The sequence below is a fragment of the Kwoniella botswanensis genome, chromosome 1 (genome assembly GCF_036426115.1).
Source record: "Kwoniella botswanensis chromosome 1, complete sequence".
NCBI lineage: Eukaryota > Fungi > Basidiomycota > Tremellomycetes > Tremellales > Cryptococcaceae > Kwoniella > Kwoniella botswanensis.
The window spans coordinates 7,870,082-7,894,533 of NC_088599.1; the positions used below are offsets into that span (position 1 = coordinate 7,870,082).

General features: G+C 44.5%; 9 protein-coding genes across 9 annotated transcripts; 5 read left to right on the forward strand and 4 right to left on the reverse strand.

Moving 5' to 3' along the window:
• Positions 1–124: 124 nt before the first annotated feature.
• L199_002965 (uncharacterized protein) lies at positions 125–3,574 on the reverse strand (the record flags this gene model as incomplete). The annotated part of the gene is made up of 16 exons (XM_064888702.1): positions 125–499; positions 581–761; positions 831–1,030; positions 1,096–1,453; positions 1,512–1,700; positions 1,753–1,847; positions 1,905–2,112; positions 2,182–2,278; positions 2,340–2,463; positions 2,535–2,651; positions 2,732–2,851; positions 2,934–3,107; positions 3,183–3,260; positions 3,322–3,368; positions 3,435–3,445; positions 3,528–3,574. The coding sequence occupies 16 exons, from the start codon at positions 3,572–3,574 to the stop codon at positions 125–127; spliced, it is 2,421 nt and encodes an 806-aa protein (XP_064744774.1).
• Positions 3,575–3,929: 355 nt separating this feature from the next.
• L199_002966 (uncharacterized protein) lies at positions 3,930–4,857 on the forward strand (the record flags this gene model as incomplete). Its single annotated transcript, XM_064888703.1, has 3 exons — positions 3,930–4,087; positions 4,156–4,542; positions 4,620–4,857. 3 exons carry the CDS (start codon positions 3,930–3,932, stop codon positions 4,855–4,857), a joined length of 783 nt encoding a protein of 260 aa, XP_064744775.1.
• A 281-nt stretch (positions 4,858–5,138) lies between these two features.
• L199_002967 (uncharacterized protein) lies at positions 5,139–7,827 on the reverse strand (the record flags this gene model as incomplete). The annotated part of the gene is made up of 7 exons (XM_064888704.1): positions 5,139–6,591; positions 6,650–6,739; positions 6,798–6,916; positions 6,969–7,029; positions 7,088–7,370; positions 7,453–7,517; positions 7,577–7,827. The coding sequence occupies 7 exons, from the start codon at positions 7,825–7,827 to the stop codon at positions 5,139–5,141; spliced, it is 2,322 nt and encodes a 773-aa protein (XP_064744776.1).
• Positions 7,828–8,697: 870 nt separating this feature from the next.
• On the forward strand, positions 8,698–10,655 carry L199_002968 (uncharacterized protein; the record flags this gene model as incomplete). The annotated part of the gene is made up of 5 exons (XM_064888705.1): positions 8,698–8,814; positions 8,886–9,778; positions 9,870–9,957; positions 10,068–10,329; positions 10,486–10,655. The coding sequence occupies 5 exons, from the start codon at positions 8,698–8,700 to the stop codon at positions 10,653–10,655; spliced, it is 1,530 nt and encodes a 509-aa protein (XP_064744777.1).
• Positions 10,656–11,339: 684 nt separating this feature from the next.
• On the reverse strand, positions 11,340–13,192 carry L199_002969 (GTP cyclohydrolase II; the record flags this gene model as incomplete). Its single annotated transcript, XM_064888706.1, has 3 exons — positions 11,340–11,368; positions 11,449–12,834; positions 12,967–13,192. The coding sequence occupies 3 exons, from the start codon at positions 13,190–13,192 to the stop codon at positions 11,340–11,342; spliced, it is 1,641 nt and encodes a 546-aa protein (XP_064744778.1).
• A 976-nt stretch (positions 13,193–14,168) lies between these two features.
• Positions 14,169–15,389, forward strand: L199_002970 (uncharacterized protein; the record flags this gene model as incomplete). The annotated part of the gene is made up of 6 exons (XM_064888707.1): positions 14,169–14,279; positions 14,352–14,508; positions 14,577–14,706; positions 14,780–14,916; positions 14,981–15,185; positions 15,263–15,389. 6 exons carry the CDS (start codon positions 14,169–14,171, stop codon positions 15,387–15,389), a joined length of 867 nt encoding a protein of 288 aa, XP_064744779.1.
• Positions 15,390–16,922: 1,533 nt separating this feature from the next.
• L199_002971 (uncharacterized protein) lies at positions 16,923–18,124 on the forward strand (the record flags this gene model as incomplete). Its single annotated transcript, XM_064888708.1, has 6 exons — positions 16,923–17,033; positions 17,096–17,252; positions 17,319–17,448; positions 17,510–17,646; positions 17,707–17,911; positions 17,983–18,124. 6 exons carry the CDS (start codon positions 16,923–16,925, stop codon positions 18,122–18,124), a joined length of 882 nt encoding a protein of 293 aa, XP_064744780.1.
• A 387-nt stretch (positions 18,125–18,511) lies between these two features.
• Positions 18,512–20,318, forward strand: L199_002972 (uncharacterized protein; the record flags this gene model as incomplete). Its single annotated transcript, XM_064888709.1, has 9 exons — positions 18,512–18,548; positions 18,615–18,876; positions 18,970–19,017; positions 19,088–19,175; positions 19,243–19,328; positions 19,414–19,574; positions 19,680–19,749; positions 19,822–19,887; positions 19,949–20,318. The coding sequence occupies 9 exons, from the start codon at positions 18,512–18,514 to the stop codon at positions 20,316–20,318; spliced, it is 1,188 nt and encodes a 395-aa protein (XP_064744781.1).
• Positions 20,319–20,407: 89 nt separating this feature from the next.
• Positions 20,408–24,069, reverse strand: L199_002973 (uncharacterized protein; the record flags this gene model as incomplete). Its single annotated transcript, XM_064888710.1, has 10 exons — positions 20,408–20,714; positions 20,782–20,944; positions 21,043–21,195; positions 21,266–21,638; positions 21,703–22,021; positions 22,113–22,326; positions 22,401–22,695; positions 22,759–22,776; positions 22,840–23,251; positions 23,306–24,069. The coding sequence occupies 10 exons, from the start codon at positions 24,067–24,069 to the stop codon at positions 20,408–20,410; spliced, it is 3,018 nt and encodes a 1,005-aa protein (XP_064744782.1).
• Positions 24,070–24,452: the final 383 nt, after the last annotated feature.

Sequence of the window (24,452 nt, forward strand, 5' to 3'; positions counted from 1 at the left end):
TTCATTTCAATCCAATCTATACAACATATAATACTATTGATTACAGATTTCTGACCTCTGATCTCGACTAGAATTCTATGCACTCATCACCACATCCCTCTAGTTCAGACATAGTCCGACATTCCTACATATCATCAGGTATATCCAATCTCGCCAACTCCTCATCATCTACCACCCCATCATAATCATCCATGACGAAATCAACATCCACATCCACATCATCTTCTACCGCGTTACGATAATTTTTACCTAAAGATTGTTTGAGCTCCAATTCAGCTTTTTCAGCATCTTCTCTATCTTGCAATTGTCTTCTCTCAATGTCTTCCAATGTCCATAAACTGATTCCAGTCTGAGTATGATCAAAGGGTTGAGAAATCTGTCTAATGAATTTCTTGGCCAGTGAAATGGCAACATCGGTAGATAAATTCGAATGAGCTTCAGTTATATAGGCGTTAATCCATTTAGGTAATTTCGCTCGTTTGTCTTGTCGAGCGAATCGCTAGATATCAAAGTAACAAACTAAGTCAGAAGAGTAACAAGGATGATTCGATATCCAGTGATACTGTAGACGATGACCCACCTTATCAGCAAACACCATTAAACCCCAATCGGTTTTACCTCTCAATACTCTCCCCACACACTGAGCAGCATGTCTCATAGCGTCGAAAGTCAAGTAGTCATTCTCTCTGATCCTGTGATTATCTCTCAGGAACTCTAATCTAGCTTTGAGTATACGTGATTCGGTATATTGATATGGTATACTACATCACAAACGTAGCCATTATCAGCATTGAGTCTTCTTCCGTTTACCAAGTACTCAGCCAACTCACCCAAACATTATCACCGCTCTTCCGTAGTTATGATCGAAATCTATACCTTCCGATACCTTTCCTCGAGCTACCGAAAGCATCACAGCCCCTCTACCATTATTACATGCTTCTCTATAATTCCTCAGCGCGATAGACGTCTCCATAGCATCGGGGGTTTCGACAAATAGTAATTTATGTTTCCATACTTCGCTCAAGATGCCCTGTCATCAATTTATCAGTACACTGGTTTGCACACTAAATCGGAAAGTAGCAATTGTTGACCCACCATATCGTACCAAGCCGAAACTATACTTTCCATATATAAGTAACTAGGGAAGAAAGCCACTACACCATCCGGAACAGTCTTCGCCATATCAATGAGGATACTACCGAAATTCCTGACCACCGCAGGATCGTTTCGCACTTCGAATCTCGATGATATCGGGACCTGATCTGATCCTCTTGTAATTACCATAGGCAAGAACGCATTTCTCGTTAATGTCATAGGATAAGATTGTTCGGTCACTGGTCGGAATTGTAGGATTTTAGGATACATATCGAGAGGAGAGATGGTTCCCGATGTAATGACTACTGATGAGAATCGCTCGAACACCGGCGCAATAGCTAATGATGGATCGAGACATCTACGATCAAATATGTCAGTTAGGCTATCACGCGATAAGTGCAATACTGCTAACTCACGTGAAGTGGAATATTGGATTCGGCACTGTAGCATGTTCCGTCTCATATGGTTCTAAGATTAGTAAGAACCCCTTCTCATATGTCGCCACTAGAGTACCAAACGATGCTACTTTCTGTAACGAGTAATGCTCGTCGATATTCGTTAACTCCAGGGTTCGCACAAGCGATGTCAGACGTTCCGCAGCGAACCTATTCAACACAATCAGACACAATCCCTGGAGCAAGACAATGTATAGCTTACTTCAATGGACGCTTCTCAATATATGTAATCTCCTTCAAGTGCGCCAAGAAACTCTGTGGCGTTTCCGCAACAACATGTAACACTCTCATTCTCGTCTAAAAGTCAAAATTCTAATCAGCTGTCTTCTCATCGATGCAAATTCACCAGCTTACCTTCAGATACTCTATAAACCTCTTTAAGAAAGCAATAAAATGTTCTGCCTTCCGTATATTCCCCGGAACAGCCTCATCCAGCATATCCTTCGATAACACCGGACTAACAAGCATATCTTCATCTTCACGCTGTTCGTTGGCCTCTTGTAACCCTTCTACCAATTTCTTATACTCATCTTCCAATTTCTGCGAGTCCGTTTCTTTGATCCTAACGACACGGGTAATCCTTATTAGCTACAATGCAATGTCTGAAAGGGCGGATTTTAGCTATACTCACTCTGCAATCTTATCACTAATCTTATTTACACTCCTAGCTGCTGAATCCAACATTGGTCTAGTCAAGTCGATCGACAAAGATTCGATGCAGACATTATCTACGCATTACGTCGAATTTCAGCTGTGTCTAGGTCGACCAATATACAGACAGCTACTCACCTATATTGTGCGCCTCATCAAACACCACTATGCTCTCTTTACTCATCTCTGCAGATACCTGTTCAGCAACTTTTGGATCTAAAAGATAATGGAACGAATAAATGACTACGTCTAGGAAAGGCAGCTATATAATCACAATGATCAGTTGTCAGTGCTTTTCCCAAAGGAGGAGGCAGAGAGCGGTAGTGAACTGACCATTCTACGTATGGTGAAATAAGGACAAACTCCCTTTTCTTTCCCGTATTTCTTAACATCGTCAATCGTGTATATACCAGAGGGTATCAGATTTCCAGTTTCGTAATTGTTCAATTCCTAATCACATCACAACAATCCGATTCAATCCAATCAGCTGATTATGACGATCATCTAGACGCAGCCGAACTCGAACTTACTTCATGATAGCTACATAGAGGTACGCTACCTGGATTTGCTCTACCCTTCTCACAAGCAAACGCAGAGGTCAAATCACGACATCTTGAATCGACGATTTTTCCTTTTTTCTCTTTGCTTACCTATCACCCAATCATAAACGCAACATCAGTACCTTCTTCAGCAGTACCGAGGCCTGGCAGAAGGGGGAAGGGTGAGACTCACTTCAGGATGTAAACATAGATTCCTTCTACTAGTCAAACCCAATCCCCGAAATTCACCATCATTAGCACCCATCTCCGCACGATACTCCATCAACCTCTTCAATTCCGCTAGAGCCTTCTCGATCTCGGGTACGGTACGTGAACAATATATCAACTTTCGTTTAGTGGGGTAGAACTATATTCACAAAGGTCAGTCCGACATTATCGAGCAAAAAGTGTAGGAGTGGTATTTGTTTTTTTTTTTGCTCACCTGCATGTACGATACGATTAGGGATAAGAGGGAAACAGTCTTCCCTGTTCCCGAAGGCATTTCCAATACACAGTGGCCCTATATATGGAAGTGAAGAGTCAGCTTACACGAATCGCCGAGAGATTGGAAGCCGACTTACACCAGCATCGAGGGTTGTTTTCAGATCAGCCATGTAAGAGTATTGTTCTGCAATTTGACCAGAAATACGTGAGCTAGGTTCTTTCTATATGGTTCAAAGTGCGATTAGCTTACCTGGGTATAAACTGTTCAGATAGAAAGCCATGTCATCAGTGCTGGTCCGCATATCTCAGACGGAGTGAGTTAAGTAGTCAAAGCCCAACTCACCGATCATAAGGAAACAAGACGGGCAAATCGCCCAACATGAACTTCATCCTGAGATGACTCTTCTGCCAATTTGCCTGATTCCCGCTGGGATATGGATTGCCGCTGTGTCTGCACCACCTGTTATATCTTCTACCTCTGTCTCACAGCTCGTATGGCTGTAGCCTGTGATAGATGAGAATGCACTGTGAACTACCAAATGCTCGAATTGTTGTTGGTTATGTCATCTCCCTCGATCGAATCTTGCGCGAGTCCAGTCAACCGAGCTCAATCAAGTCGGTGATCGCCGCTTATATGGGTGCCTCCACCTTGCATGTCCATAGAAGGAATTATGAGTAGAGTATGAGTGATCAAGATGGTATCTCTCATGCTTTGCCCAAGGCTCTGGGAACAGCTGAAGCAAGCATGTCAGAAGGTATAGACTCGAATGGATCTCCCTCATCGCGAAAGTCCTTCCACCAGGATCCTCGGTTCATAACGCACCTTTCTCCCAGACAGGAAGAGAAGCTCCGATCATACCTCGATGAGAAACTATCAAATCTGGAAAGCGACGAGCGGACTCAGTGAGCTAAGATTCACCGAATGCACTTCGCATAACCATATGAGCTCATCATAACTTATTACCCTATAGCCAGTTGGGACCTCTGTCAAGATTGTTATCAAGACTATCGCCCCTCCTTCAGATAATCCTCCAAATCCCCCCCTTTTACCCCTTCGAATCATTACGTACCTCATACCTCCTGACGCTCACCTCTGTCATACCGATATACATCACTTCCTTACCTCTCCTATGTTCCCGACACCGCACGAAGGATGAGGCGCAAGACGAAGCGTCCCGTGTGATTCGTGATGTATTGGAGTTGTTAAAGGAAGTGGAGAAAGGTTGGTTAGCTGTTCTGAAAAGTGATGGGTGGATACCCCCTCACAATACCGGGGGAACAAATATGGATGTAATGATTGGTGGACAAGCTGTTAAACTAGTTGATGAGGGTATATCTCAAGTGGACATAACTGAAAAGTGAGTTATATCTGTGCTTTCACTTTTGAAGTCTAGCGGTCAGTTAATAGCTGATTCCACGCTAATGAACCAAATAGGATCCGACTCAGATCAATTATACTCTCCTCACGAGCTAGGGTATTAGCGTGGGCAAGACCATATGGGAGCTTTGACTGGGCTGGATCAGCTTTACCCAGCGAATCAGATACTAGTACATCAACCTCTGGACCGTCGCGGGAGGAGATTGTTGTAGCGACACGTTCAGGGGGATGGGAAGAAGAGGTATTATCGATGTGGAAACACCTTTTGGACGTTTTATCTCATGAGTTGAGCTGAAGTATTTCCTATGACAGAACGAATGCTTGGTAAATTTTTTTATGACTGATGAAGCTATGTTGGAGATTCATCTGTATATTTATTTTGTCTATCAACAAGATGCATTACCGTCCTCTGCATATCCTGTATACGTGAAAACGTGAACTCGTAGACACTATAACCTATAATTCAAACTCGTGATCTATTTTACAACTCTATCCTCATGTCAAAATTAGGTTCTTTTCCTCTCTCCCACTTTCATCCATATGTATCAACCATATATACAAGCCTTGATCGATCCCTCAGAACGTCTCATCATCGTCCATCACCTCTCCATGACCTTCATCCCTTAGAACCCTCATTCTCCTCTCTAGTTCACCTTTCAATTCCACCCATTGTCCTCCAACTCTGATCATACATTTCACCCTCCTCTCGTTTGGATTCGCCGATCTTCTAAACCCGGCTATCGTGATCAATTTCACACTAGACGGTTTCTCGCTTCTCCCAAATAGATATTCACCTTTCCACTCTTCATTCTCATTCCTCCTTTGACCCCTCTTGAGCGGCTGGTCTAACCTACTTACAAATAGGTTGAATTGCACTTCATTCAAGATCTTGGACACTTCCATATCTAATAAATCATATTTTGAAGGTTTGAACTCTTCCATCTCCATCGTGTGGGAGGGTGTGAATCCGCTATATGACATCATACTCAACCTAGACGAAGGTCTGGTCGAGGCGGATCCCATACCTGATCCACTAGGAGTAGGCGAGGTGATCCGGAATGATGAAGGGGGTGGTCCACCTTTACCCCTCGCAGGAACCGTGCGCGGCGCGGCGCCCGTACCGGATGAGGAATTTCTCGATCCCATGCCAGGTGTAGTCGGTGGTCTACCGAACGAAGAGAATGTCGAACTCAGTCGAGGTCGAGGTGGTTCGGGAGTCTTTAATCCCATCCTAGCTCTTTCCAGATGGCTTTGATTCGGATTGGAACTTCGCTTGACAGATGAAGGTTCAGCGATCAACGTTCTGGAATGCGAGTTGGATACGGTCAATCCAGGTACTGAAATTTCACTTGCGGTAGGGGACGAATACCCCGTACCGAGCCTCGATGTAGGACTAGCAACCGGTATTCTACTCAGTCTACGGGACATGGACATAGTGGTAGATGCCATAGATGCCGTACTGGGCGTAGGACTGACTGATCTAGGTAGTCCGGTGGAACGTCTGTATATGGTGGGCGTCTGGACAGGTTCAGCATGTACTTTCGGTGAAGAATTCCATCTTGGTTTTTCCCCTGGGGTGTTACGTGCCGTCGCAAATGATGTGGTGGACATCATAGAAGTCCTTCGACGTAAAGGTAAAGGTCGCATGGCGGTATCAGGGGAAAGTGTCGAAGAAGCAGGTGGTTTGATGGAAGGTGAAGTATGTGTATGAGCTAGTGGTTGACGGGTAGAGGATCGTGTTGATGTATTTGAGCCACCGGAGGATATCGAATATCTGGTACGAGACGAGCCGTAGCTCGATGAAGTGGATTCTCTGCTTTTGACCGTACCTCCGTATCCAAAGTAATCGCTTCTCGAGTCGCCAGCAGAGCTGTACAGCGATGTGACATCTGCTAAGAGTTCCACTTCGTCCCCACCGTCCATGTACTCCATTTCAGCATCACGCTGAGAGATGATGAGACGTATTTTAGCGTTGAGCTGTTGAAGTTGTTTCTGTAGTGAAGTCCATCGGTGATTCATCTCACCGAATCTACAAGTTGATCAGCACACCAGCTAAGTGTAATCAAGGGACTCTCGTTTTCACCTACCTCCTCAGCGACTCGCCGTTCTTGATAGGTCTGTCAGAGATGCTCCTGTCCATCATCTTAAGTATTTTGTTTATACTAGGGACGTATGTTCTAGTGAAAGTCGTATAAGTTAGAGCCATATTACTCATCCGGCTAGGGAAACACTCACTTTGTCATGGATTCATGACCCTTTGCAAGCTTCTGCAACCTCTCTATACTTAATTGATCGTCAAATTCAGCTTGCAGCGGGACATGCGCTGATGAGTTGGTAATCCTGTCGACATATGCCTATATCGTCATATCAGCTAGGTTTTCAGGCATCGCGCAAACCACAACTGACTTGACATTCCATCAGACTTTTTTGCAAGGGATCCATCATAGCTTCAGCTTGGTCGGCGGTACTATCACAAGTGATCAGCTTCTTATAGCCTCGTACCGAAAGTAAATCCTCGAATTCACGTTCTGAAGCGTATCAACCAACCATCCTCTTTCATCTCTTCCAATAACCATTTCTGCTGATCTCCTACCTTCTTCCAATCTTCCATGATCTCATCTATTCCATCCTTGAGCTGTTTGGCTCTGGGTCCAGTGTATGAGGATATCGTAGATGACAGTGAGGTAATCTGTGGTCTTAGAAGGAGGGTCGAGTCAGACAGCGAAGAAAGTAAGGAATCTATACGTGAGGGAGCTGAGGGGATTGATGATGTGGAAGAAATTGAGGAATGGCGCAGTTCTTGTATTTCTGAATTATCAAATCGACAAAATTTACAGACGCAATCAGCATACGCAACAGCTATGTGAAAGAAATTAGATGGATGACTTACCATATATACGGTCCAGAAGTAGAGCTACCTCGTGAGATAACGAATGTATCCTCTTTTCCAGTTTCCTACACGTCATTATCTTCAGCTACGATACGGTTCGACAAGAAAATAGCTGAGTACCTACTCGTATGTGCCATCCGCTCCATTCTCTTCGCTTGAGCCGGAATTGGGAGTATAGCCATCATCCCTTTCAACCTCTTCGTCTCCAACCTGTCCTTGATTTTGGTTACTTTGCAACAGATCCTCAGTACCATTCGTCAACACGTCCAAATAGTTCTTTGGCATCGAAGTGGACGGTATCTGATCATCATCATCATCTCGTATTGATATATGTTGAGCTATCGAAGCTAACTCTTCGTCTGATGCTGTTGACATCTTGATGTCGCAAGATCCCTTTGGTAGTTGAGGTGTTCTACGCGACTGGGGACTATGTGGATCATATGTTGTCCACAATCATCTCTATTCGAGCCTTGGCAAATCACTTGAGATCTAGCAGAGATTCTTCTCCGAAGAAACTCGATAACACGGTAGCTGAGCAATCGAGTGGAGAAGCAAAGAATCGAAAGTGTCTTGCACATGAAACACGCTCATGTGTTGTTACTTCTCCTGATCCACCTCCACCTTCTCCGCTCGGTCAGTGGTCGATCACTTACTTTCCTAATCATTTGTAATGACCATTACAACATGGATCCTGTTCGATCCTCATTGCTAATGGGATTGTAATGAAGTGATGAATTCACGCTATAGGGGATTTTAGACTCGTTCCTGACTCAGGTAGATGGATGGGGGTGAGGTGAGGGCAAACGCGCCATCCGGCGTAGAGAGAGTGAGTGAGTGAGTGACCAACCCTACCGACGTATAAACTATAAATGAGGCTCTGACGCTGCCATCCCACTACCACTTGCGGATAATCCTGCTCTCATCCAGCTCATCACCATTCACAACCCCTCCTCACATCATCGTCTCTCTCTCTGCCATCATCAAGGACATCTTCGTCTCATCTCCCTAAGAGTGCATACAACCCTTGACATCTTGGAGGTGACGCACTTATCCGATCTATCTTCCTAATCCGGATATATAAACGACTAAGACACAAAGGAGATTTACGTGTTACATAGCTTACAACTACATCATACCACACACACCACACGCACGTCGATCTTTTCATTCTCACCTCACTTTGCGAGCTGTTCAACCTCCTTCCCATCTGCTGGATCATAGATCACATATCGCATAGCATATACCATGTCGGCGTCTTGGTCTTCCATCCTCAACGATCTCAATCGGGACGTAGCGAGGGATCAACCTAAAGATATCATTCAATGGGGTGCAGATTGGTTCCAAACCAAACTTCGACAAGAGGTGAGTGCTACAATCATCACTACAAAGACCTGCTTGCCTTGATCGTAGCTTATGATGTGCTGTCATTGTAGAGACAAGGAAAGCAAGCTCCCCTGTCCGCTCCACCAGGTGGTCGGAAAGGTGCCCCCGGTACATTAGGATTCAATGTCCCGGGAGTAAGCGATCTCCAACCTCATGCCCTATCTCCATTCTCTGAACAGGCTCCTGCCGATTCGCCCTTCGGTCCTGGTGGGCCTCGACGTGCGACCGTCCCAACTGGATCCAACCCTAACCAACCTCACCAACACATATTCAAACCTTCCTTCGGATCTCCAAGTGCAGGTGGTGGTCCGGATTCCAGTCCATTCAGCGAGAGTGTCAGCTCTTTCCCGCCTTCCAGTGGTGCGCCAACATTCAACCAATCTCCATTCGGCGATATGTCCGTCGCCAACACCACTATCGCCGAGGAAACCAATAACGATGAACCTCCCATTCCATCCTATGCGCTTGGTAGACGAACTTCCGTTTCTGCCGAATCACTCAAACCAACCAATCAACGAACTTTTGGTGCATCCGGTGGTGGTCTGTTAGATACGACTATGGAAGAGGAAGACGAAGCTACACCAAACCCTAATTCGGGTAACAACGGTAGTGTGATCCCATCTTTCCCCAAGACAGACGAACAATTAGAAAGAATCAAACAAGCCATCAAACCTAATTTCCTGTTCCGAAACCTCGATGAAGAGCAAGAAGCCGATGTACTGGCTGCTATGAAGGAAGTTACCATCCCCGCTGGTGAGATGATCATCGAGCAAGGTGCAGCGGGTGATTACTTCTACATCGTAGAGAATGGTCAATTGGATATCTTCGTTAAGAAGGATGGCCAAGTCATAGATCCAGAGAAAGGCGATAGACCCCTGTTGGGTAAGAAAGTGGCTACCTGTAAAGAAGGTAGTTCTTTCGGTGAACTGGCTTTGATGCATAAGTGAGTTTTGTTACCTTGGACTGATAACCCAATTTCTCTCACAGTGCTGAGTATTGCAGCTGCTTATCTTACGATTTTCTCTCTTTCGTAGCGCCCCTCGAGCCGCTTCTATCCTGTCCATCACTCCTTGTACCCTCTGGGCTCTCGATCGAGTATCCTTCCGAACTATCTTACTTGATGTGAGTCTCATCGTTCTACACATATCCAGATTCAGTCTTTCCCCATTCCACTGTAGCCAATAAGGCGTAATCCAGTCAGATACGAGTCATGCTAACCTACTCTAACACAGCACACATCAAGAAAGAGACGACTTTATGAATCCTTCTTATCCGAAGTCCAGATCTTACAATCCCTTCAACCTCAAGAGAGGGCCAAGATTGCCGATGTGCTTGAATCGCGAACCTTCAGCCAAGGTGAAGATGTGATCAAGCAAGGTGAAGCGGGAGATGAGTTCTTCCTCATTGAGAGTGGTAATGCCATCGCTATCAAGAAGGGAGACGATGGAAGGGAGAGTGTGGTCAAGAGGTATGGTAAAGGAGATTACTTCGGAGGTGAGTTGGGTTATCCCATTTGATCTTGTCTACCTATATCCTGGGAATAGCGACAGTGATATAAGCAGTGGTCTTCCACTCAGCCCTCACATAACCCCTGTAAGGGAAGAGTAAAGTACTATATATACTGATCATATCTTTGTTCCTCAACTCTAGAACTCGCTCTACTCAACAAACAAACTCGAGCAGCTACCGTCCGAGCTGAAGGTACCGAACCTCTCAGAGTAGCTTTCCTAGGTGAACAAGCGTTCACTCGACTCCTCGGTCCGGTCAAGGATATCATGGCTAGATCAGCTAATGAATCTTATGGTTTCTCAACTCGATAAGCTTGCTTGGTGGTCAAGCGAATGACAGAACGATATATTTCTATTATAGATGTATCTCAACTGAGAGAGAGAGAAGGGATATCCGAGGAAGAAGAGCCAAGAAAAGTTGTTGGATTGACACGTTGCACATTTTTTATACATCCATTTCCCATTTCCCTTTCTGACATGTATCCCTCATTCAATGAATATGAAGAAACAAAGCTATAAAAAATAAATGATACATATTACTTATTTATGCATTGGTATTTTGACTATACACACACATATATATATATACAGTATTCAGATAGCATGCGAAGGAAGGCAATATTGGCATAAGGAATGAATTGACCATTTTATCGGATGAAAAGATGCATTGAGCTGCATGATATGCGATGGCCTGGCGTGTGATAATTTGACAATGCCGACTGATTATGAAAGAGAAAAGAATATAATTACAAAGTACAATGCAACCCGGAAGATTTCAGATTCCATGCCTGCCCGAATAGATGATGTATGATAAGGATGATATATACTAAAGGCTGTAAATGACTAGATGAAATTTTCACATCGACATTCAACCGGTTCTCGCCTAACTATCCATCTAATATCGTCCTACATTCCAAAAAGTTGGGACAAGATGGTACTGTCATCCTCGCACGAAATCTTGCTGATACAGCGTAACCACAGGATCATACAAGGGTATCACTGTAGGTTCTCCGGTATATCAATCACTAAGTGAATCATCAACAAAATCAGTAACAGCCCAAACCAACCTGGCTCAAAGGGTATAAACATATCCTAGTTAACTCACTATGACCCATTCTCTCCACTTTGGTTCTCAAGTACTTCTCCAACTCCGGTCCTTTTGCAGCTCCCGACCCAATCAATCCCACTCCAGCTCTTCTTTCTCTATACTCCTTGTATTCCTTTTCATCATTTTCGTTCTGAGTATGACACTTCCAATCTCTCGGTATCATCCCCACCCTCTCAACAATCCTTATACCCTCTTTTGACAATCCCTCGACTTTCTCTGGATTATTAGTCAACAATCGTATCCCTTCTTCCGCTAGGTCCAAATCACGTAAGATCTCAGCAGCGACATCATATTTCCTTTCATCAGCTCCATGACCCAACATCAAGTTCGCCGTGACAGTGTCATTTCCCAGATCTTGCAAGTTATACGCTCTGATTTTTTCCAAGAGGCCTATACCTCGACCTTCCTGTCGGAGGTAAATCACTACTCCCCTTCCTGGAACAGCCCTGCCCCTTTCTCCAACGGAGGGGGATGATCCTCTTGAAGGATCAGGTGTAGGTAATATCCCATTTCCGTGGGCATGTTGATGGAACTGATTCGATATTTGAGATTTGAGCTGCTGGGGCAAAGCAATCTGACGTAATGCCTCATCAAGCTGTTCACCACAATCACATCGCATCGAACCTATCGTTTCGCCCGTGTAACATTCAGAGTGAATCCTGACTAACGGTTTAACATCTTGGTCTTGAATTGGCAATTCATCCAATTGTTCGGAGATTCCCATTTCTACATCATCAATCGAGTTATCGGTAGTTTGACTAGAGGTAGTTTGACCAGGTGAGAGTCTTCCTGAATATGCACCTCTTACTATCCTTTCCATCTCAGTTTCGCCCTCTCTCCACACAGCGTCCAACGATTTACTCCTTATCTCCTTTCTCCCCTTTGGTGCTGCCTTGCGGGCTTTGTCATCAAGTTGTATAGGATCGATGACGATGGCCAGATGTTCCTTTGTATCTTGACTATTATGATACAAGTGAAGGAATAGTTCGCCATGAGGGGTGGGTATACGAGTACGTGCCATACAACGTACTTTTGCTCGACCGCTTTTTGTAGCGCTTGCTGCTGCGAAAGAGGAATGGGATGGAGTAGGATGGAAGTAATTGAAAGAGTGTGATGAAGATGAGGGAGATGAAGATAATTGTAATGTCTGAGAAATCGGGACGGGATCAATAGACATCTTCCTTTTAGGCTTTGAGGTCATTGGAATTGTATTCGATGAAGATCCTTGTTGATCTTGAGTTTTTGCTTTTGCCTCAGCTTCCAAACGCAATCTTTCACTTCTCGGCGCCTGGCTCGAACGCATGGTGAATTTCGCTGAATGAGGTGAAGGAGACGATGGGCGGGACTCGTCGCATGATGCGTATGTACCTGTTCGAGGTATCGCTATGGGTTGATGATCAAGCAAACATAAGCGCTACATTTCACAGGTCGAACGAGTAAGACTTAGAGACGGTTTACACGAATGCCGCTCCGCTCGGTGAGGTCGCACGTCTCTGGGGAGGAAAACACACTCACCTCCATGTCCAAAATGATGTCTACTTATCTTCTCACTTCCCGCTATCACCGCGCTGATCATGAGCGCATCCATCGGACTATCCCTTTTTGGCAGAGCCTTCTTGTTTCTTTGCCCTTGTTGGCCCTGCGGAGGCAAAGGTCCGAGGTTGGTAGAATCGGATGTAAGAAGAGCGAGAACATCTAGATCGCCTTGGCTGGGTGCAGAGTGGGATTGAGAATGGGACATGTTTCGAGCTGGCATGTATGTCGATGGCATATCAAGTGTATATCTATAGCTGTATGATCATATGATTGTTGTAGATCCTTTTGTGGAGATGGTGGTTTTGACTGTTTTAACTTTTGAGTACGAATGAGGAATATACGGTTATGTCCGTCTTAGCTTTTATGCGATGATGTGGAGTACTCGTGAAGAAGAAAATATGATCGCCGAGATGATTCGTACGTGTGTATATCTATAGTCGTATGTATCCTCTTGCCAATGTACTGATGAGCCTTGTGGTTGCTATATAAGATTCTATGTAGCTCTTCGCTGTTCTGTCTTGTGGTTGCGGTACTACTGATTATTCCATCGTTCACCTTCATTTGTCATCATCCTCCGTTTTTCTTGTTTTTTGATATTAGGTGATTTCGTGATCATCCCATCTCATCTACTCGTTCCGGATGTCGCTTATTTCCGTTGGCATCGGACACATCCCCTGTTAAAGGGGAGTATCAAAGATGTTTACACAGCTGGTTGCCATGTGAGTACCATGTGACATCTCGCTAGCGACACCGGGAGCGAGAGCCTCCTCGTTCAACGAAATAACCCGTTGAAGCGATACATTGGTGGATGGATGTAAGAGACTAATCGATATCCCTTGCACAGGATCAAAGGGGTTTTACGTCTAAAAATAGTAAAAAGATCAACAGAGTTATCTGTGCCCTTCATACGAAAGTTCAAAAGTTGGCTAGCGTACCGGATTTCGGTACCGATATTGCGTTTCATCTCATGTATAATATCGATGAAGCGCTACTAGCATGGACGGACGTTTGGGAAAAAAGGTATATAAAGGTCTGGAAAGGATGGACTGACGATAAGATCTACTCACCCACTCAATCACTCACCCGAACGATCAATCGAAGCTACTTATCAATCCAAGGAATCTATCTGACTTACCAACCAACCAACCTACCAACAAATACATAACTTACTCGAATCCAAGATGTCTACCACCCCTTCCAACCCCAATTACTCTTCTCTCAGCAATATCAACTTTACAGGTGGTTTTCCAACTTCTGTTGATCTAGCTCCGTCAATAGTATTTCTCGTCATCGTACGTCTTACCCCTTCTAACTTTTACCTTTCAGACCCGAAAAGCTAACTGATGATTTGACTTCGTTAATAGTACGTATTGGCAATTCCATTATTAGCTTGGCGATGGTTCAGGAAATCCGATCGAACATTACTATTACTCCGACCAACACTATTCTTACTTTGTAGAATTGGTATGCTGGTCATCCGAGCTTATATGTCCAAGAATAGCTACGGTCAAGGATTATTAAGTGAGCATACCTTTCATTCCTTTTATCTTGGGTTCCTACAGTCAGATGTTGATATGTGTACTATATAGTTGCCGAATTGATCTTGGTCTCCGTCGGATTCTTGTTCCTCATCGAACCCGTTATTGGATGTTGGAAACTCCAAATCGACTCGGATATGGCTAAAGAAGATCGACCTAGTTGGGTTAAAAGACTTTCTTGGTAAATCCATCTCCATCCTACATCGTCCATCTATTTGTAAGACTGACAGTCATGTGATTATTTATGAAAACAGGGCACTCAAGCTCATACTTCTAGCGGCCATCTTAACTGCCATCGTCGGGTCATCGATGATTTCGGACGCTCTTAAAGATCAAGCCAAGCTGGATACCGTCAGACAATTACGAGATGCCAGTAGTATCTTATCATTCGGTTAGTTTCCTTTCCCTCTTTCCCAATTATATGTACAAAAGCTAACAATGCCATGAATGAATAGGTACCGTGGTAGTAGCAGCCATAGCAGCCATTCTTACAGCGTTCAAATTCTCACTCGATAGAAGAGGTACAATCTTCATCCTTTCCGCAGCTGGATGTTTGATAGTTGTAGCTGCCTACAGAATGGTACAGACCTTTACTAGCGATCATGATGCTCCTGTCAATTCGAGAGTCGCATTCTGGGTTTTACAAATGGTCTTTGAACTGTGAGTTTGACCTCGATTTGTCTACCAATCAACGACCAAGATGTGAAGCTGACTTTGTATCGCGTGCGATGACGTAGTATCGCATTTGGACTCATCTTGGGTATTTCCATTCCTACCTGGTTCCCAGGTGATAAAGGTAGAATATCAAGAAACAACACCGACGTAGAATCCTATAACATGAGGGAAGGTCAACCCAAATATTGATAGACAGACAGAAGTCGGAGTACTGTAGTACGAGTCCTCGGAAATTAGCTGATGGATGGATGACTTGACGGAGTCAAGCTGGTTTATATATACATCACAAGAGATTTCTCGTTCTCCTTGCTATCCAAGACTCATTCCTCATACATAAACATATAGATATAAATCTCTGAGCATACTGTAATCACTATAGAATTATCGTTTGATATGGAAACTGTACCTATAGAATAATTTTCATGCAAATCCCCCTCGTAACACTGAAACGCCTTGAGACTCATCATCCGACTTCTGAAGGAGTTCGAATACCTTCTCGAGCAGCATTGCGATAGGCAGTATTCACTGGTCAAGAGAAAGTCAGGGTCATCCCAATTTGGACTTCGACAATCTGAATTGACTACTCCCAAAGGGCACTAGACTGATTGACTGCCTCAAACGCTGATGACCAGGTCCATCGTCTATCAGAAATTTCAGAACCTGAGGTCTCTCAGGTAAATTTCTTGACTTTGCGCTCTTCATGCATTTAACGTCTCATCCAGCCCAGGAGAAATGTTGCAGGGTGAGGACCAGCTGTATGATACCAGGTCGGCCTATATGGCAACAGCTGATGATGTAGTACGATTAGATCGGCCAATTCATCAGCAAACTTCATGCGACGATGTGGAGAAACGAAAAAAAAAAAAAAAAAAAAAAAAAAAATTCAGTCGCCGAGATAATTCATACGCGTGTGAGTGTCAATAGTCGTCATCGTATGTATGCTCTTGCCAGCTTACTGATGAGCCTTGTACGCGCTATATAATATTCTACGTGCTATGTTGCTTTTCTGGGCTGCTTCGTTGTGATACTGAGGTCTACTATTTATCCATCATCGTTCACCTTCATTCGTCATGATCTTCCCCTTTTTCCTGTTTTTGATTAGGTGATTTCGTGATCATTCAGCTAAGACTACTCCTTCCGGACGTCTCTTATTTCCGCTGGCACTGCCTATTGAAAGGGGAGTACCAAATACAACTTTTTGTCGAGGCCATGTGAATACCATCTGAGTCCTCGCTCGCTCCCGATGTCGCTAGCGAGATTCCGCAAGTGGCTCCAAAAGGGGCCTCTGTGACGTCTTGTGCTGTGGTCAGTGTACGAGTAATTGGTCTGGAGATGAGATCCCATATCTTTTGCCGCTGCCGCGCCAGTGCTAATGCCTCTTTGGCTAAATATAGATTACAGAGGAAACGGAATGGGGTCGGAGCTTAAAGGGTTGCAGTGCCTCAACCGCACTTGCTCCTGATGCTTGATTAATGATTAGTGGGTGACTGACCGACCTACCGTATCAGACGGTACCGATGGCTATCATCGGTATGTTGAGCCTCACGGTAATTGAAGTGGCTTCAGTGGAGTCGGAATGAGAAGGTATATATAGAGGTCTAAGGAAAGGATGTACCGCTCTTCTGGTCTATCACTCATCCATTTCTCCTGATCATTCATTGATCGATTCTTCTCTGTGAAATTTACTGATCACCAAGCAAACGAACAGAACCCGTCTACAGTATGTCTTCAACATCGGGTAATTCAGGTTACGCCAACCTCAACGATATCAACTTCACCGGTGGATTTCCCACTTCTGCTGATTTGGCTCCATCTATCGTCTTCCTCGTTGTGGTATGTTAGCCCAATATATCACGGATAGTACCTTACCAAACTAATGATCTCCTTTTGGGTAGTACGCGTTAATGATCCCGGTTTTGGGCTTCAGATGGTTCAGGAGAGATGACCGAAGCACACTCCTGATACGACCCACTATATTCTTAGTCTGTAGAATTGGGATGTTAGTCATCAGAGCTTATATGGCTAAAAACACGTATGGCGAGGGTCTATTGAGTAAGCTGCACATCTTCAAGTCACAAACAAGGAGAAGTTTACCTAAACGATGAATTTTCCACATAGTCGCCGAGTTGGTTCTCGTCTCAGTCGGTTTCCTGTTCCTCATTGAGCCTGTAAATGGATGTTGGAAACTCCAAATCGATTCAGATATGTCTCAAGAAGATCGACCACGATGGGTAAGAAGACTGGCTACGTGAGTCGAAATTGACTGTCTTTGCAACCTGGAGCTGACGTGGCTTGGAACAATTCGAAAGCCTACTCAAACTCATGCTTATAGCTGCGATTGTCACTGCAATCGTCGGGGCCTCGTTGATCTCGGGAGCCCTTGGAAATCATGGACAATTGATTTTGGTCAAACAGTTGAGACAAGCCAGTAATGTCTTATCCTTCAGTAAGTTTCATGTCCACCATCATCAAAGACAATAAGCTTACATCGTGCGTTACGTTATAGTCACTGTGGTCGTAGCGGCTATCACAGCTGTTCTCACATATTTCAAATTCTCCTTGGACACGAGAGGGACGATCTTCATCGTTACTACAGCGTCATCTTTAACAGTCGTAGCCGTATATCGGGTGGTACAGACTTTCACTAACGACCATGGCGCTCCCGTCAACTCAAGGGTCGCTTTTTGGGTATTACAGATGGTCTTCGAGCTGTAAGTCTGCGTTCCTTACCTGTCAGGTAGACGGTGTGTAGGCAAAGCTTACATTGTAATGGGTGACACAGCATCGCATTTGCGCTTATCTTAGCTATCTCGATCCCTACTTGGTTCCCCGGTGAAGCAGGTAGGGTGACAAGGGTCAACCCCGACGTGGAAGCCTACAGATTGAGAGAACCTCAAGCTCATGGCCAGCCCAAACATAACTGAAGAGAATGTCCGTAGTGTCAGGAAAACATAGGGATACGCATCGATGAATGACCAATCAGATATCCTCTGTAGCTCATATCATATCCCATCAATATTTGTTCCCCCCCTTTCTCTTCCTCGATAGTTAGCTATCTTCCATAAACCTTTCTCATATACCGAAATACGTTTCAGCTTATAACGCATTGAGTAAATATTTATGAAAACGGGGTCCATGTATCGTGAAGCGGAATCAGCGCATTTATAATGGACATGCGGTCGGTGTCTCGAGTGCCTCTTTCTGAGCCAAAATGACATGGGATGGGGGACCTCCACCCTCTGTGTCCATCTCATGCTGAAAAATCAAATTTCAACCCCTCGATACTATCAGTCTTTCTGACCTCCCCAATCATGTCTTTCTTGTCTGCTGAAACGGCAATGTCGCAGGGTGAGTGTCAAATATCCATCAATTGCAGGTACCATTTCTCAGCTGTTGACGTTGCATGACGGTCAGCCAATTCACTAGCATATGTCGATACGGTCTATTCGGCAGATTCCATCGAATGGTGCCCTTTTGATGGGTTTCAGGATATATTCGTTTGTGGGACTTATCAGATAGTCAAGCCTGAGGAGCAAATCCAGACGAAGGAGCAACAACCGGAAGGCGCAGACAAAGGTGATGACGATGAGGAGGAGGAATTTTACATTGGACCTAGTAAACCAACTCAGAGAGTTGGGAGGTTATTGGTGTATCAAGTGGAGGAAGATGATTCGTTGTAAGTAGACTGAGTATTCGTCACCGACGCCCCCAGAAGATCTGGAAATGTGTAGTATACTGGAATTGATCTGATGGAATGACCCTGATAAAGGACCGAGATACAGAGGATCGAAACTCCTGCTATATTAGATACGAAATGGTGGGTCATCCTTCGCCTGTCTTTTACTTTATATACACCACGTTATATATACTGATCCACATGTGAATAGGTCACCTAAATTAGATAATGGCCGACCAGTATTGGGTGCAGCAGATGCCAAAGGACATATAACGCTATACACCTTGAATACCGCTACGGTGGGTCTGATCAACAACACTTTTCCTTGAAATCGTCTAGGTTCGCTGACTAGCTTAGGGATCATAGAGACGTTTGGAAGAAATACATCGGGTGGATGTAGATGAAGAATCGATATTATGCTTATCATTAGATTGGTCCAATCGTCTAAACCAGTATGTCATCCATCACTTCCCGTCCGCTATAACAAGGAGAATTGTTCAGACGACTGGTTACTGATTGACAGTACACCGCTACTAGATCATCACCTTCATCCATCATTACTTCCCTTTCAAATGGCAATCTATATCATATCATACCTACACCTACAAGATGGGAGGTAGAATCCAGCTGGAAAGCACATGATTACGAGCCGTGGATAACAAGTTTTGATAATTGGGACTCGAATACTGTATGGTCAGGTGAGTGGAATCTCAGACAGACCCTAGCTAGTGTATGAAACCATCATAGTATGTTCCCCAAAATAAAAACTAAGAAGACTGATTTCACCTACTTTGATCATGTAGGCGGAGATGACTGTAAGTTGAAAAGATGGGATATACGAGAAACGTTTAGACCTACTTTTGTGAACAAGAAGTGAGTTCCCGTCATCATCGGTCATCATCATGTTCGACTTATACTGATCCACCTAATGGCAATGCTCAATAGCTTCGATGCTGGAGTGACCACTATCGCTTCTTCTCCTCATACCGAATATCTACTAGCTGTGGGAAGGTGAATCCTCTTGATACCTCTGAGCTAATCAGGTCTTTCACTGATATATCGTATTGTACAGCTACGACGAGAACCTACGTATATTTGATACTCGTCAACCCACTCAACCGCTAACGACGATCCATATGGGAGGTGGGATTTGGCGAACGAAATTCCACCCTTCCCCTGAACGTAAAGATCATATACTAAATGCGTGTATGCACGATAATTTCAAAATTGTTAAACTGAACAACCATATTATGAATCTCCAACCGCACCCAGAGGACGATGGGGTAGGAGGTGAAATTATAAGGACGTTTGAAGATCATGAGAGTTTAGCTTATGGTGTAGATTGGTCGAGGTTACCTGAAAGTAATGTAGAAGGGAAAGAAGGGACATTTATTGCTAGTTGTTCCTTCTATGATCATGCCATGCATTTATGGAGAGGTTAAGACCTTTACACGAGTATAGAATACAACAAAATATAATTCACCTGAGCAACCGTGATGTTGTACTTTCAACAGACCTAAATCAAGTTCAATCAATCCTCCTCTTCTACTCCATCAGCTTCTCCTTCATCCTCCAAATCTCTTATATCCTCATCATCCGAATCTCTCCTTATAACCTCTTCCACCTTGTCATTCCCATTCTTGTTAGAGCTAGATTGATCTTTTGTCGGAGCATCTTTGATTTGTTTCCTATACATCTCCGCAAACTGTTCGCTAGTTGTAGCTTGCTCCCACGTCTTATCTTCTCGAATCTTCATAAATCTAGGAAACCTGATTGACAGACCACGCTCGGAACCTAGTTGGGAAGATGCAGCTGGATAAACAGGTGATAGGGTTATACTAGAGATATGATATCAACAATTCGTTCAGCTATCCCAATACATATAGTGTCATAATAGAAACTCACTCGGCACCACGTATCTCCCATACTTCACATGGCAAGAACCAAAAATCCGGTCTCAATCCACCTGTATCGTAAAAACCTAGTGGGGTAGTTTTATTGCATTTTTCAGGTAATCCTTCAGGAGGGAAACGTTTAAGCAGATCTTTATAGAACTGATCCGAAAATCCTATTTTCACAATCAACAAAACCAGACATGGATCAGCTAACATGCCTTCACAATCACTGGCTGATCTATATTCATCTGATTTAGTTCGATTCACTCACCTGATATACACTTGCATACAGCTTCCAAAGCTCCCGATTCCGGATTATAACAAGCCAGTAAGATTGGACTCCACCATCCTGCTTTCCGGCCTTGTCCCCACCACGCTCCGATAGGGACTAGGTCGAGCGAATCGCCCAAACCTTCCAGGTAATCTAATAACCCAAACAAAATAGAACGTCTGCTTCGGTCTCCTCATAGATTCGTAGCAGATATACAACTCACCTTTCTTAACTTTCAACCATCCCTGACTTCGTTGATCAGGTTCATAGGTCGCAGGTAAAGGTTTTCTCTTCCCTCCTTTCCCTTTCCCTTTCTTAGAGGGTGTATCACCCACATTGGAGGTATCATCTTCATCATCTTCACCTGTTAGCCCTTCACCTGACTCTAGTAGTTTCACCATTAAGCCTTCACATTTTTGTTCTACCACTGATTCGAAGAACGCTTGCATCTCTGCTGGAACGTCTTGCAACGATGTGGAATCGAGCGAGGCTACATGGGCGAATCTCGCCAGAGTGGGGTCGGAGGGGTTGGAAAATGGTTGGAATAGGGTACGAAGGAGATGACGTCGATGAGAAAATGGAGAATCGAGTAAAGGCTACATCACGCCAGATTAAGTAATCAGACAAACCACGAGGTTCGAGAAGTGTCATGATACTCACCTGATCATTCAATAACATCAGATCAAAAGCGAAAACCCCTACTACAACCTTGATATCCTCGACTCTGACATCCTTCTTGGCCCTATTTGACAGATCTTGGAAAGTCCTATATGCTCCGGTATCCTTATCGACAGCTACTATTTCAGCATCCATGATGAACGAATTGATCTGCTGTGTCTTGAGCAAGTCCGTAATACTCGAAGATGGTTTTGAAGCGTCTGGGGGGAAAGGATTGGGTTGGAAAGGCAGTGGACGTATTAAAAGTGTTAAAATCAATTGACAGACATCTGGATATTTCTCGGTCATGTCTTCGAGATGTCTACGGTCAAATCATTGACATATCAGCTTATCGCGTCGGGTCATCATATCCAGCATATATCGTCTGTCGGCAATCATCTTCTGTCACTCACCTGCTAAATAGCCTTACCCATACCTTCCCATCATCCCCCTGTACCCATCTCCCGCCACCATCATCTTCACCCTGCGGCCCATCAACTCTAGCATGTATCTGTACTCTCTGACCATCCAACTTGGCTTCAGCAGTGAATGGCAATGTACCCAGACGAGTGAACACTTCGTTGAGTGATCGGGTAATCGAGCCCAACATGGGTGATAGGGGAATACCTAAAAGGCCAACAAAATCAGCATATTTGATCCAATATTTGTATTTCAATATGATATGACGAATTGAGACTGACCAACATTTACCCCTACCCTGTCTTCCAGATCTATCAAACCACCATGGTCTAGTCCGACCACCAAATCACCATAATTTGGATGACGAACGTAGACCTTCCTGACAATCTTGGTAGCTTCAACGCATCTTTCTTCCACTTCCTCCCTTGCTGGATCGGGTTCGACCTTGGGTCTTGCAACTCGCTTCTGGCCCTTTTCGAGCTTTTGAGGAGGCGGAGGTAGTGGTCTGACCGAGTCGATGAGTTCTGTTGGCATATGGAGGAGGGCGGTGGCTCTTGCCAGCGCTGTAAGGAGGGTCTATGTGAGATCATAACAGATTAGCGCTGGACGTTCGTGGTAGAGAACAAGAATTCCACTTACCAATCGCACTGCTCCGATCTGATCCATGCGTGATCATTAGCCGCTGTACGTTATAAACTAATCATGGTAGGATTCACTTACTCTCAGATTTCCTACCATACTCCTGACCAGAAACCTGACTTCTTCTCCTCTAGCCTGTACCATCAATTTCCTGACTACATCTCCTTTGATCCTCCCACTCTGACTGCCCTTCACTCTGGATAGTCCCAAAAGTCTAGTATATACATCCCCAACAAGTAATGGTGAAGGTTTAACGAGTGTACGAAGGTTATTCTTAGCTTCGAACGCCACATCTCCTGGATCACCCCATTTATCCCATAATTTCTTGAGATCACGAGGTTGTAGGCCCGATACCGACATCACTGCCTTGTTGAGTATCTGCGATCCGACACCTAACTCGCAAGGTATGTAGTTTGGTAAGAGGTGGTTGGAGAGGAGGTATAAAGATGGCGGCAGGTCGATAGGCGATACTTTAAGTAACAGATGAAGGAAACTATAGGATCCTCAGCATGGACAATTTGTGATAGCACGAGCTGCTATGACTCACTTGGTCAATACTCTCACTATAAGTAATCTTGATCGAGTACTTGATACTTGTACGTAAACTCCCACAAGTATACTATAAGGTAATCTACCCTTTGGCCATTTCGAAATATCAAATTCTGAAGGTTTGAACAGGAACGCGTCGGTATCGAAATCGATTGGATCGACAGGTTCAGCGGAGATGGAAGTGATAGTTGCTACTTTACTTGGTGAGTCCAGAATTGGCTTTATGTCAGGTTCTATTCCAGGTGGTGAAGGTGTTCGGAGAGGTGGTTTGGATTGTCGAGGGGCGAATATAGATGCGATAGGTTTCGAATCTTTGCTTTCCTCTGTCTTGTTCTCAGACTTGCCATTCCTCATGGGAGAAAGCCGGTGTGTACTTGAGCAAGACCCATTGACGCCTGTAGCTTCAGAATAAGGTGCATCCACTGGTACTACCTCATCCTCTTCTTCGTCATCTTCTATGGTAGGACTAGCCTTTGCTTTTCCTTTATCAACCTTCTTTTCATCCTCCTCGTCCCATTCAGCCGCCAACTTCCTGGCCAGCTTATCATCGCCCTCTTGGATCTTCACTGCAGTAGGCAAGTCATCGTCGGAATCATCTATACTGATGATCGTATCATTACGCTGATGCCAGTTCGTTGCGACTTGTTTCGGCTTTGAAGGTGAGGTGAAGAAGTTGGCTATTGACGTCTGTTGCTGACCACCTTTCTTGGCTTTCTTCTTTGGCGGAGGAGTAGATGGTCTGAACTGACGCTTGGGTGCCATGATTGCAAGAGATCAATGTCCAAGTAACAAGCTAGTTGTCCATAAACATTGCGCTGATTTCAAACAACTCAACCACTCGACCAACAAACATTGAACACTGAATCAACATTACCAGATCGCGTCGCAACGGTCGATCGGTGACATCACAAATCGAGGTCGATCGGAATGCCTCGTGCTTCTCACGTGGAATAACCCCCCTCAAACACCTCCGCCGTTAGGTGGGCAACTAACCTGTACACATGAGATGGTCCAAGCACTACTTAGTGTCGGTAGCGAACCGTTGATCCGTGCGTCTCATTTTCAATAACAATTATGCGTGTGCTCGACGAACAGTGTCGGCGGTATAATCGGCGAGTTTACTCCATGATATCAATGGAAATGAA